The sequence below is a fragment of the Mustelus asterias genome, chromosome 1 (assembly GCF_964213995.1).
Source record: "Mustelus asterias chromosome 1, sMusAst1.hap1.1, whole genome shotgun sequence".
In the NCBI taxonomy this organism is placed as follows: domain Eukaryota; kingdom Metazoa; phylum Chordata; class Chondrichthyes; order Carcharhiniformes; family Triakidae; genus Mustelus; species Mustelus asterias.
This window is the reverse complement of record NC_135801.1, coordinates 108,702,579-108,716,920: the sequence shown is the minus strand read 5'-3', so window position 1 is coordinate 108,716,920 and position 14,342 is coordinate 108,702,579. Positions and strand designations below refer to the sequence as shown.

General features: G+C 43.1%; 1 protein-coding gene across 1 annotated transcript in view; it reads right to left on the bottom strand.

Moving 5' to 3' along the window:
- The window catches only part of grxcr1a (glutaredoxin and cysteine rich domain containing 1 a), an 89,159-nt gene that overhangs the window by 28,559 nt on the left and 46,258 nt on the right, over window positions 1–14,342 (bottom strand). Inside the window, exon 3 of the mRNA XM_078237769.1 lies at window positions 2,711–2,776. Within this exon, the coding sequence (XP_078093895.1) occupies window positions 2,711–2,776 (66 nt within the window). The remainder of the gene's footprint in view (window positions 1–2,710; window positions 2,777–14,342) is intronic.

Here is a 14,342-nt window from a genome sequence, read left to right as displayed (position 1 = left end):
ATCTTAAGGTCTGATGGAGTCTCTAATTTCAGAAAGTAAAGCTTTATTATCAGATGTTAATTTGTGTGAATTTGAATTTGGCGAAAATGTACTTGAAAACAATTTAACTATAATCTAAAAACTGTCTTCTCTGAGAATGTGCCCTTTGAAATCTGGGCATTGTTGAAGAATATATGTCAAAATAATTCAATAAGAAGCAAAGTTTTTATTGGAATAGCTTGTGGAAGCCTCTAACATAAGACGTGCTCTTTTGAATCACTTTGCCAACACATTTAAATGACAACCATTGCTCAGTACTGACCTTCTGACATGGGGGTGCATTGGTGGCACAGTGGTTAGCACTGCTACCTCACAGCACCAGGGGCCCGGGTTCAATTCCGGGCTAGGGTCACTGTCTGTGTGGAGTCTGTATGTTCTCCCCGTGTTAGTGTGGGTTTCCTCCGGGGGCTCTGATTTCCTCCCACAGTCTGAAAGACGTGCTGGTTAGGTGCATTTGCCATGCTAAATTCTCCCTCAATGTACCCGAACAGACGTCGGAGTATGGCGACTAGTGGATTTTCACAGTAACTTCATTGCAGTGTTAATGTAAGCCTACTTGTGACACTAATAAATAAACTTCAAACTTTTTAATCCATTCTGATTGAAGCTCTCTCTTTGCTGAGGAATTGGTTGGAACCGGTGTGTGATTGCACATAATCTTTGCCTCCTTTCAAACAAGCAGAGAAACCCGCTTTCTGCTGACAGCTTTTTTTTTGAATGAAGCACATTTCTGTGTATATTGGTCATAATTAAATTTTAAGTTTCTAAATTTACAGATATGATGACTATTTGGATGCATTGAGCCACAGTGAAATTTTGTATTTTTCTGAAACAGGTGACAACGGTTTCCAGAGCCACAATGAGCACTGATACCACAGCACGGTACCAAGGCATCGTATAAATTCAAGAACATTTCTGCAGAGATCAAATTTGGACAAAATGTCTTGCCTTTCACACACTTGAACTTAATGATTCAGTTCATATGTTATGCTTTAAGGCAAAGTGCTTGAGAACAACAGGAGGTGTGAAGGTTACCTCTAAACATTGCAAACACTTTGCCTCTGGTGTAATAGCACCGGTTAAAACTATCAAGCCTGGAATAATTGTTCCCGAAATTTAAATTGATAAGATAAACTGATGGGTTGCTATTTCAAGCACTCAAAGCAAAGTCTACCTGAGGTTTAAGGAGATTGTCAAAACGAAAACTGAATGAGAAACAGTCTAAGTGGTTTCTGGGTGTTGAGAAGTTTGCTTTGGCTCAGTATCATGTGACACATGTTGTGCTGTTACTAATAAAAGAACCACAATATTTTTCCAATCTAGTTGGATCATTCCGAACACAATGGATAGTGAGGCTTCGAGAAACCTTTACCTCCAACCCCTGTGTTATGTAATAATGAAAGCATTAATGTTGATAATTTTGTAAAACCTCAGTAAAATGTGCATCCTAATTCTATGTTCTTTATATTAACACTTGTGCCTTCCCTCACCCTATGACAGGTGAGAGAAAGTGTGAAGCTAAATACAAAATGTATCTCAAATTCATGTGCACACCTGCTGCCATTTTCCTGACAGTGGGCATCATTACTGTGTCCCGCTATGAAATAGCAGAACAGTTCATTAATTTATCTTAATTGATCTCTCCCAGCATAATTTAACACAAAGGTTTCTGAGGGCTCAGGAAATTCAGCTGTGAAAAGAAGGTTGGGACTGCCATCTCCGTAAGACCTTTTATAATTCTACCTGTGCAGGGGGAGCAGGGATTCTTCACCTTTGTCCTCAAGGAACCTTGACCTTCCATCTGTCAATCACAACGTCTCCCTCCTTCCTGAATGGTGGCAATCAACCTTTCCCATAACCCAAGCATCAATATTCTCCCCATCACACGTGCAGAGCTCCCCCAAGACCTGATATCCAGCTTTCCCCCTCTCCATGAAGGCCTCTCTCCCTTCTCCAGCTCCAGCATTCTCCCTCACATGATTGCAGCCTTTCCCCAGCCTTCTCCCATGTTGCCTGGATATCTGCCTTCCACCTCCCTTAAAGACCTCTCACTCCCATCCTGTAGCTACAATCTCTAGCCTCCGACCCTTTCCCACTACAAGGGTCCCCAACTGCGACCTGCTACTGCATCCCTGGCATTACTGCATTCCCTGGCTGTTTTCATCCTTCACTGCACTCCCCGGTCTCCCTGCAAATATTGAAACCTATACTTCCTAAAATGGGTAACTATTTATACCTAAATACAACAACACATAAATTTAAACATTTAATTTTAGTATAGCTTATATAGTATATTTTAATTTCTGTAATAGTTAAAGAAAAAGCAAATCAATAATATATACTTCATGGTGATTTGAAGTATGAGTAAAACTGAAGAAATCTATTGCAACAGCAAAAAAGATAGTAAACACTCAGTTCTGAAAGGAGTCAATAGTAATGTCTGTACTGTATCATAAATCTGGTCAGAAATGCTAAAAGATGAACCGATATTAGAACAAGTTTTAAGATCATCCGAACTCGGGGGAATTAATATCCAGAAAATCAGTAATAAACTATTTGGGGCAAACCGCTCACTGGAGCTGTTACTGCAGGAAACAACATGCTAACTTAAACAAATCTGAACTTTCTCTAAACCTAAGGCATGCTACTTTTGTTTTAAAGGTATATTTACCTCAATCTTTGTTAAGAGATCTTGTAGCTCCCCTGATTCATTCATTGACAATATTTTCTCTGCGTCCTGTTAGCAAATAAATGCACAATAGCACTAAGAGAAGCTTCACATCAAATCCCCAAATTAAGGAACATTGAACATTTATTTTAAAATTAAACTGAAATATAGCTTTTATCATAATATATATCATGTCACAAATAATTATAGAAAATTAGTGCTTTGAATTATTGGTAAGACAATTAACATATTCTTAGCGTGCATTTCTCCTCCAAATTCTTCCCTCCTTCTCTGGAGGGCAGTAATTTTTTTATTTGATTTATTATTGTCACATGTATTAGTATACAGTGAAAAGTAGTGCTTCTTGCACTATACAGACAAAGCATTCCATACTTGCTGGGAGCGCTGCTGTACTCCGTTGACACAAGTCAAGGTGGAGGGTGTCTGTACATCTGACTGTGGGAGGATCATAGCCAAGCATGGTGCAGTCCTCATTTGACAATGGTTAGCAGCAGTCCACGGATTGTGAACCTAATATTTTGTTCCCTTTCGGGCAGCACGGTGACGCAGTGGTTAGAACTGCTGCCTCACAGCACCAGGGACCCGGGTTTGATTCCTGGCTTGGGTCACTGTCTGTGTGGAGCTTGCACGTTCTCCCCGTGTCTAAGTGTGTTTCCTCCGGGTGCTCTGGTTTCCTCCCACATTCTGAAAGACGTGCTGGTTAGGTGCATTGACCCGAACAGGCACCAGAATGTGGCGACTAGGGGAATTTCACAGTAACTTCATTGCAGCATTAATTTAAGCCTTACTTGTGACTAATAATAAATAAACTTTAACTTTCTAAATCTGGATCTTGAGGCAATATTACATTCTAATTGCTATTCTGCCTATGCTCAACTTCTGCAGCAAAGGTCAGGGATTAAAATGAAGATTTTAATCCTCTGATTTCCTGCAGTATATTTTTTTCAGATATCTTGCCAGGATAGAACATAGAACAGTACAGCACAATGTTGTGCCGAGCTTTATCTGAAACCAAGATCAAGCTGTCAGGCTTCTTCAGTTTGTCAGGTGTTTCCATTACACTGATGACAGTTTAGTGCATTGCAGGACACTAGTCCAGGCATTATGCACATGTGGAGTGTCATACTGTATGTTAAGTAGTAGTATCTCAATAAACTGCTTACATACAGTAACTTTTAGATGTACGTGATGAAAATATTTCTGTGCTAAATTATTTAATTACGTTGTACAGTTAAGCGTTATTTATCAGTTCTACAAGCTGTAGTAATCAGTATTGCAAAAAGTCGCTTTACTTGTTTGAGAATCTTAAATTGGTCAATTACTTTATATACAATTTTGTAAGACATTTTCAAACAAATAAAATTGTACCATTTACACAGGCCAAGTCCACATTTCCCCCCCACCCACGTCACTTTCTCTATCACAGAATCGAGTTGATCAGTTTCACAGTTTGTTATTTCCTATTACCTTGATTCATTATAGCTAGCTGCTAACTGTGCTGTAAACAGCTTTTGCAATTTCAATGTAAATGGACCTGAATTATTTTCTTCCGCATTTTCCTCCCAATATTAGACTGTCTGGCTGCTGCTCAACACTTTCTCCCAAAGCCCAATGTATGCTGAGTACAGTTCTGGGTGAGCGGAGTTATCAGAAAGCGAGTTCCATGTCCTCTACTCCAAAGCACAACACAAGCTTAACCTCCTGTTTAAGATGTGGTTAATTTTTCATTTGGAAGATTAAGCAAATCTATCTCTAAAAGGCCCACGTTAACATTGACTATCCTTTCTCTTCTAATAAAATTACAAGACTTTTTTGTTAATCTTGATATCCCCCACAGCCTCAGAATAAAGGGACGACTCTTTAGAACTGAGATGGAGAGAAATTCCTTTAGCCAGAGGATGGTGAATCAATGGAAATTGTTGTAGAAGGCTGTGAAGGCCATGCCATTGAGTATATTTAAGACAGAGATAGATAGGTTCTTGATTGGTAAGAGGATCAAAGGTTATGAGGAAAAGGCAGAAGAATGGGGTTGAGGAAATTATCAGCCATGATTGAATGACAGAGCAGACTCCTATATCTTTTGGTCTTATGGTACCTTTTTCTATTCCTTTTCCTCCAACACTGCCCTGTTTGCATCATAAGTGTTCAGAATACAATCAGACAACAGTTGTTTAAAATTCTTTAACTTTTGTTTTACCACATTGGTTAATATCGTCATGTAAAGTCACTATGCATATTATTTTAAATTATTTCTAGATTTTGGTAAGGTTAACTTTAAGCAAATAAGATAGAGACTGACAATAGTAAATTGGTTGAAACTTCTATTGGCTAAAACAAAGCATGAGTAATGGGAGGTGTTTAAAAAGAAATTTGGTTTAATGAAAGACCAAGATAAATTTCTAAGGTGAAAGAGCTCTGCTTACCAAATAAAACAATTGAGAAAAATCATAAACCTAAAGGAAAGAGCACAAAAATGCAAGGAATAGTCCAGAGACTAGGTGAGGTATAGAGAACAGCCAAGGAATACAGGAAGATTCGCAAGAAAAGGAATATGAAATAAGTTTGCTAGTGGCATCAAAATTAAAACAAAACATTATTAAATTATATTAGAAGAGAAAGGTTGTCAAAGTGAATGTTGAGGTAATAATTTAAATAAAAATAAGAAAATTTGCAATCTTGTTGAATAATTATAGAAAATGTAGGAAATGCTCAGCTGATCAGGCGACATCTGTGGAGAGAGAAACAAAGTTGATTTCAGGTTGATGAGCTTTCATTCTTCAGAACTGGAAAAAGTTTGAGATGGAAGAGGCTTTAAGCAAATACAGAGGCAGAGAAAAGAAGGAGGATGAAGAACAAAAGACAAGGGCCAGAATTTTCCGGTTGTTCACATCCCGCCAAGCAAGGACGGAGAATTTTGAAACTGCAAAGATACCGAAGCCTCTGATTCACAGTAATGGGTAGAACTGTGGGGCAGCACGATGGCACAGTGGTTAGCACTGCTGCCTCACAATGCCAAGGACCCAGATTCAATTCCAACCTTGGGTCACTGTCTGTGTGGAGTTTACACAATCTCCCCGTGTCTACGTGAGTTTCTTCCGGGTGATCCAGTTTCCTCCCACAGTCCAAAGATGTGTGGGTTAGGTTGATTGGCCATGCTAAATTGCCCCTTAGTGTCTCAAGATACATAGGTTAGGGGGATTAGCAGGGTGAATACATGGTATATAATCCAAACAATTATGAGCAAATGCTCAGATATACAGAGCCATTCTTTTCCAAGTCACGTCCTAAGTACAGCTAATTTTCAGGTTAATTTTGCCAGAAGTAATACAGTTGTTAAGCTGAGTTTCTTGTTGATGTAATTGGGTTTAAAGTTGATGCTGCATTTATGTAACCTGTTAGAAGATTATCTCACTTTAATGTCTGTGTTTTGTAAAGGCTTTAAATAGAGACAACCTTGCATTTATAAAGTTCCTTTTGTAACATCACAGAAGTGAGAAGTGTTTTTCAGCCACTGAAGTACTTCTGTAGTCAGCGTTTATAAGGATTTCTGACACCCAATTTGCATTCAGCAAGATTCACAAACAGGATCAGATGACTGGGGACAAAAATGGATTATTGGCTGCTACGAGGCCTTTAAAATTCCAAAATGGAGTTTTATGGCACATGTACACCCTTCTGATGCAAAGTGTGCTGGCTTCCCCATCGGAAAATGGGTTAGTGGTGCACACAAATGTTTTCCCAGAATTATGCAGAGAGTCAGATCATCATTCAGTACCTGAACTGACACTGGTGCTCCCATTTTGGAGAAACAAGCTCTGAGCCTTGCACAATTGAACACATGTTCAATGTGCATAATTGGGGTAAGGGTTAAAGGGGGCAGGGATAAGGGGCACAGAAACCGGAGAAGAATCAGAGCCCACAGTTTCTCTCCCTGGCCCTGTGACAAACTAAATGTAAACATCACTTCATCCTAACTCTCACGAGTGAGGAAAGGCTCACAGGAGGAAATGGTTATAAGTTCAGCTCAACTGATATAGAGTAGGAATGATGTGGAGATGCCGGAGTTGGACTGGGGTAAACACAGTAAGAAGTCTCACAACACAAGGTTAAAGGTTTATTTGGTAGCAAAAGCCACACAAGCTTTCGGAGCACTGCTCCTTCGTCAGGGGAGTGGGAGTTCTATTCACAAACAGGGCATATAAAGACACAAACTCAATTTACAAAATAATGGTTGGAATGCGAGTCTTTACAGGTAATCAAGTCTCAAAGGTACAGACAATGTGAGTGGAGAGAGCGTTAAGCACAGGTTAAAGAGATGTGTATTGTCTCCAGACAGGACAGTTAGTGAGATTTTGCAAGCCCAGGCAAGTCATGGGGGTTACACATAGTGTGACATGAACCCAAGATCCCGGTTGTGGCCGTCCTCATGTGTGCGGAACTTGGCTATCAGTCTCTGCACAGCGACTCTGCGCTGTCGTGTGTCGTGAAGGCCGCCTTGGATTGCTTCCAATGGTGGGATGGATCAATATATCCTATTGGCCAGTCACCGTTCCCTCAAGTTGGGCAACCCTGAGCTAGTAAAGTACTAACCTGCCAATGTCTGTCTTTCTCTCTGGTATGGGAGGATAACGTTTTTTTTCAATTTAATGACCGAATAGAAAGCAAATTACCAATGAGCAAAAAAGAGAAATATTCCAGCTTGGAAGCTGGAACTGTGTTACTGGGTTCTGCAAACAAACTTACCTAATCATACACTGATGAATGGTAACAAATACATATTTTTTTAATTGAAGACTCGCAATAGTATATATCTATTATATATATATAATATATATGTTACAGGACAGCTCTACATGCACAACTTACAGGGGAATCAACACAACTCCTACTGCTATGCCACATGCTGTATAACATCACTTCCTGCAGGCATGATGTGCATTCACTACTTAAACATTCCACTAAAGCAATCTGGCAACAGGAATGTGTGGACTATGTGCTTTTGCATGAACAATGACTGCCTTGTACAGTGAGCAATGCAAGATGGTCCTGATTGACTGAACTTCACAAGTTTGATGTCAACATTGCTGTTCTGCAGAATAAGAAGTTTAACAACACCAGGTTAAAGTCCAACAGGTTTATTTGGTAGCAAAAGCCACACAAGCTTTCGAGGCTCTGAGCCCCTTCTTCAGGTGAGTGGGAATTCTGTTCACAAACAGAACTTATAAGACACAGACTCAATTTACATGAATAATGGTTGGAATGCGAATACTTACAACTAATCCAGTCTTTAAGAAACAAAACAATGGGAGTGGAGAGAGCATCAAGACAGGCTAAAAAGATGTGTATTGTCTCCAGACAAGACAGCCAGTGAAACTCTGCAGGTCCACGCAACTGTGGGAGTTACAAATAGTGTGACATAAATTCTGATTCTAGGATCGCATGATAAAGACTCAGGAGGAAAAAAGCAGAAATATTTATGTGAAATAGTGTGACATAAACCCAATATCCCGGTTGAGGCCGTCCTTGTGTGTGCGGAACCTGGCTATCAGTTTCTGCTCCGCGACTCTGCGCTGTCGTGTGTCGCGAAGGCCGCCTTGGAGAACGCTTACCCGAATATCAGAGGCCGAATGCCCGTGACCGCTGAAGTGCTCCCCAACAGGAAGAGAACAGTCTTGCCTGGTGATTGTCGAGCGGTGTTCATTCATCCGTTGTCGCAGCGTCTGCATAGTTTCCCCAATGTACCTGGTGTTGTTAAACTTCTTACTGTGTTTACCCCAGTCCAACGCCGGCATCTCCACATCATGTTCTGCAGAAGAACAGATTAGCCAAAACAGACTCTATGCCTGAGGCTAACTACACCTTCCATTGAGAGGAAACATGTAGAAAACCACTCTGAATATGCAGTAGGTGACAGGCAATTGAGTCACCAGTTGCAACCAGTGAAAGTCTCATCTCTCTGTATCTAGCATCTGTTCGAGGACTTGTCAACATCATCGGCACTTATGCAACAACCCTAAATGCCAAAATCATAGATAAAGATCAATTCTCTAATTCTCTACATGATGTTCTAGAACACATTTCAAATCCTACACGTAATTCAGCCGAGGTGATTTTAATCCATGTATTGGGTCAGACACTGATTCGTGGTCAATGTGCCTTGGTCATCATGGGGTGGGCAAGATCAATGACAACAGGCAATGGTTTCTTGAGTTTCTGCTCAGAATGGACTCTGTGCCTCTAACTAACCTCCTTCAGGGACAACATGACCACAAGGTATCATGGCGCAATCCAAGAGTGGGGAGATGGTGGTGGCTTTGCAATAATGACACTGGACTTGTAATCTGGAGGCCTTGGGAACATGGTTTCAGATACCACCATGACAGCTAGTGGAATTTCAGGTCTGGCCATTGTCACCAACATGACCTGATCATTGTCAATCGAAGGGGCAATCCACCCAGCATCATACTCATACCTTCCACAACACAAATCGTGGCAATGACTCCTCTCTTGTCAGCAGTGGAGTAGTGAAGGTGCAACCCTAAAAGTTTCATAGCTCCAAATACTGTCACCCATTAACATCCCTGGTACAAGAAATAATAGAAAGAAATCTCACAACACCAGGTTGAAGTCCAACAGGTTTATTTGGTAGCACAAGCCACAAGCTTTCGGAGCACTGCCCCTTCGTCAGGTGAGTGGGAATTCTGTTCACAAATAGGGCATATAAAGACACAAACTCAATTTACAAAATAATGGTTAGAATGCGAGTCTTTACAGGTAATCAAGTGGAATTGCTGATATTTTTTCAGGTTGAGTGCGTATAGGGGCGCCTGAGAACGGGTCTAAAGGTCGGATCTGAAACATCCCCAGTTTCAAGTCCGTTCAACAATTCAACAATGTGGGCCCGATTTTACCAAAACTCCGCCCCCGTTTTCGGGCACGAAATCGCGGTAAAGTTGGGCATTGGGCCTTTAACGCGATCTGCACCCGAATCCAAGCAGATCGCAGCTTTACCGACACCCGATTCGGGCACGGGACCGGCTCGCGCCCGAATCGGGCGGCCCGACGATTTAAATGCATTTGCATGCATTTAAATCGACTTAATGAACCGCGCGCCCAACTCTACCGCCAAATCCCACTTTACCGCCTTCGGGTCCGATCCGCATCCGCGCTGTAAGCAACCTGCAAAATAAAAGGCTGAAGTCGTCGCTGCAGCTTCCGAAGAGCAGGGTCAGAGCCTGCAACAGCTCTCTGACCCAGGTCATCCTCTGGTTGTTGGGGGGGGGGGGGGGGGGGGGGGGGGGAGAAGGGGGGGGGGGGGGTGACGTATCATCCTCTGGGGGGGAGGGGTTCCGCTGCCAGTCTGCGGCCGATCCCTCCTCCCCACCGGAGGAACGATGCCCTCCGCCGGAGTGGCTGCATACTTCAAACACCAAGACTGTCATCATTCACCTCAGCGGAACGCAACAGTGCCACACTTTCTTTGCACCATCTGTTCAGGGCACTGATGCAGAATGAAACGGGTAAATGCCAAAGATTAAGTAGATTTGTGATATGAGCCATGTTCATCCCAAAGGAGTAAATAGAAGGATAAATAATCTTGAGTTATTCATTTGGATCTGAGTTGTCTCTTGGTACCCCAGCGAGGATGGTGTGTCTTTTTTGCACTGCTGAAGCAGCTTTACATTGATAATTCCCACTGCTTGTTCAAGTTCACTCAGTTGACCAGCGGAACGCTGAGGTGAATGATGACGGTCTTAGTGTTTGAAGTATGCGGCCACTCCGGCGGAGGGAATCGTTCCTCTGGTGGGGAGGAGGGATCGGCCACAGACTGGCAGCGGAACCCCTCCAGAGGATGATACGTCACACCCCCCCCTTCTCCCGCCCCCCCCCAGAGGATGATACGTCACACCCCCCCTTCTCCCACCCCCCCCCCCCCCCCAGAGGATGATATGACACACCCACCCCTTCTCCCAACCCCCCCAGAGGATGATATGTCACACCCACCCCTTCTCCCACCCCCCCCAGAGGATGATACGTCACACCCCCCCTCCTTCTCCCACCCCTCCCCCCCTCCCCCAGGTGGTCTGTGTCAGAGAACCGCTTTCTGCTTTTTTTTTCTTTCGCGTCCGGGGGCGCTCTGTCAGATTTTTTTCGAACTGCGCATACGCAGTTCAGAGCTCCGATCAGATCGCCAGCGCTAAGCCCCGCTCACAGCGCGAATCGGACATCCTTTCCTGCAGCGTATCAGGTAGACAATGTTGGCCGAGTTGCAAGTGTATGTACCGTGTACCTGGTGGATGGTGTTCTCGCGTGAGATGATGGCATCCGTGTCGATGATCCGGCACGTCTTGCAGAGGTTGCTGTGGCAGGGTTGTGTGGTGTCGTGGTCACTGTTCTCCTGAAGGCTGGGTATTTTGCTGTGGACAATGGTCTGTTTGAGGTTGTGCGGTTGTTTGAAGGCAAGAAATGGGGGTGTGGGATGTGACGCTGTAGGAAAGGGTGTCCTGAGACATGGTACATTGGGGAGACCATGCAGACGCTACGACAACGGATGAATGAACACCGCTCAACAATCACCAGGCAAGAGTGTTCTCTTCCTGTTGGGGAACACTTCAGCGGCACAGGCATTCAGCCTCTGATCTTCGGGTAACCTTTTTCCAAGGCGGTCTTCACGGCACACAACAGCGCAGAGTCGCTGAGCAGAGACTGATAGCCAAGTTCCACACACACGAGGACGGCCTCAACCGGGATCTTGGGTTCATGTCACACTATCTGTAACCCCCACAACTTGCCTGGACTTGCAAAATCCCACTAACTGTCCTGTCTGGAGACAATACACATCTCTTTAACCTGTGCTTAACCCTCTCTTCACTCACATTGTCTGTACCTTTAAGACTTGATTACCTGTAAAGACTCGCATTCCAACCATTATTTTGTAAATTGAGTTTGTGTCTTTATATGCCCTGTTTGTGAACAGAACTCCCACTCCCCTGATGAAGGGGCAGCAGTCCAAAAGCTTGTGGCTTGTGCTGCCAAATAAACCTGTTGGACTTTAACCTGGTGTTGTGAGACTTCTTTCTGTGCTTACCCCAGTCCAATGCTGGCATCTCCACATGACAAGAAATAATGCCAGGTGCTGGCAGTTTGCAGTGGTGTTTGAGGAATTGTTATCTACTAAATTTTTACTGATACCGCAAAAACTTGGATGTCATCGAATTCAATCATTGATGACACAGCAGTGGCAACATTTGGTCAAGATAGAACACGCAACAAAGTCTGGTTTGAGACCACCTCAAAAGAAATGACATCTGTCATTAAAGCATGACATGACATGACATGGCATGGTGAAGAAAGCATTTGGCATGCTTGGTTTCATCAATCAGAACATTGAATACAGGAGTTGGGACGTCTTGTTGAAGTTGTACGAGACATTGGTAAGGCCAAACTTGGAATACTGTGTGCAATTCTGATCACCCTATTATAGAAAGGATATTATTAAACTAGAAAGAGTGCAGAAAAAGATTACTAGGATGCTACCGGGACTTGATGGATTGAGTTATAAGGAGAGGCTGAATCAACTGGGACTTTTTTCTCTGGAGCATAGGAGGCTGAGGGGTGACCTTATAGAGGTCTATAAACTAATGAGGGGAATAGACAAGGTAGATAGTCAATATCTTTTCCCAAGGGTAGGGGAGTCTAAAACTAAGGGCATAGGTTTAAGGTGTGAGGGGAGAGATACAAAAGTGTCCAGAGGGGCAATTGTTTCACACAGAGGGCAGTGAGTGTCTGGAACAAGCTGCCAGAGGTAGTAGTAGAGGCAGATACAATTATATCTTTTAAAAAGCATTTAGATAGTTACATGGGTAAGATGGGTATAGAGGGATATGGACCAAATGCGGGCAATTGGGATTAGCTTAGGGGTTTAAAAATAAAGGGCGGCATGGACAAGTTAGGCCGAAGGGCTTGTTTCCATGCTGTAAACCTCTATGACTCTATGACTCTATGAAGTAAAGTTGACCTGATGCACGATATCAACCCAACAGTCAAAACACAGCACGGCTACAAAGTAGCCAAGGCAGTTGTGTAAAAGATGGAGCCACTGTACAAATAAACATTGGATCAACTTATATCAAGAAATCCAAACAGCCTGTGATGATGAAATGTGTTATTTGTGATGTGATCAAGAGGGTGCTCGGTCCTACAATGATCAAAGTTGCCTCTGTCAAATCAGCAGATGGTGAAGCACTCACTTATAGTAGCAAGTAGATGCCCTGTTTCATTGAACACTACAATGAGCTGTACTTCCATGAGGCAGACAGATTGACACTCTTTCAAAGCTTAATTGTCATGGATGAAATGGCCATTGATTCCTTAGCAAACAGGCACCTGACCAGGATAGAATTCCAGCCAAACTGCACAAGTATGGAATGTGCCATCTACTGCCACACCTTGTTCTCTGTTGAAGATTGAATCCATTCCACAAGACATGTGTTGCACAAAAATCATCACATTATACAAAAATAAAGGTGATAGAAGAAACAGCAACTACAGAGGCATCTCATTTCTCAGCACCACTAGTAAGGCCTTTGTTAGAATCACAGAATTGTTCCAGCACAAAAAGAGGCCATTCAGCCTGTTATGTCTGTGCCAGCTCTCCATAGCAACAATTTACCAAGTTCCTCTCCTCTGCCTTTTTTTTGTAGTCTTGCACATTCTTCCTTTTTCAGATAATAATCCAATTCCCCTCATGCCTCCATCACACTCTCAAGCAGTGCACTGCAGATCCTAACCACCCGCTGCATGAAAGAGTTTTCCCTCATGTCACCATTGCTTCTTTTGCCAATTACCTTAAATCTGTGTCCTTATATTCTCAATCCTTGCATCAATGGGAACATCCATCATTATGAAGAACTTCGAAAAGTTAGTCATGGCACACATCAACTCTGGTTTCCCAGATTGCCTGGATTCATTACAGTTCACCTATCGCCGCAACAGGTCCACAACAGACACCATCTCCCTGGCCCTACACTCAACTCTGGAACACCTGCTTAACAAGGACATTTATGTCCAACTCCCATTTCTTGACTACAGCTCAGCTTTCAACACCATTATCCCAACAAAACTCAGCTCCACTCTCTGTGGCCTAGGGCTCAGCTCCTCTTTCTCCGACTGGATCCGAAACTTCCTAACCCACAGACCATAATCAGTTAGAATAGGCAACAACATCTCCTCCATGATCATCCTCAACAACGGTGCCCTGTAAGTCTGTGTCTTCAGCCTCCTACTATACTCTTTATACACCTATGACTGTGTAGCCAAATTCTTCTTCAACTCGATTTTCAAGTTTGCTGATGACATCACTGATGCGCGACAATAAGCACATGGAACCAAGGCTTCGGTATTGAAGGCTTTAATAGAGTAACAATGGAACTACTAACACGAATACACCAGTTCAGACTGAAGGGGTCCTGCCGGAGCAGGGGATCTTATACCTCGCCACCGGAGGCGGGACCCCACTGGAATGTGCCATGATAACTCTTATAACAGGTAAACACCCTAACCCAACAACATTGTACAACCCCCACAGTAACAACACCCTAGCCCAACAGTAACA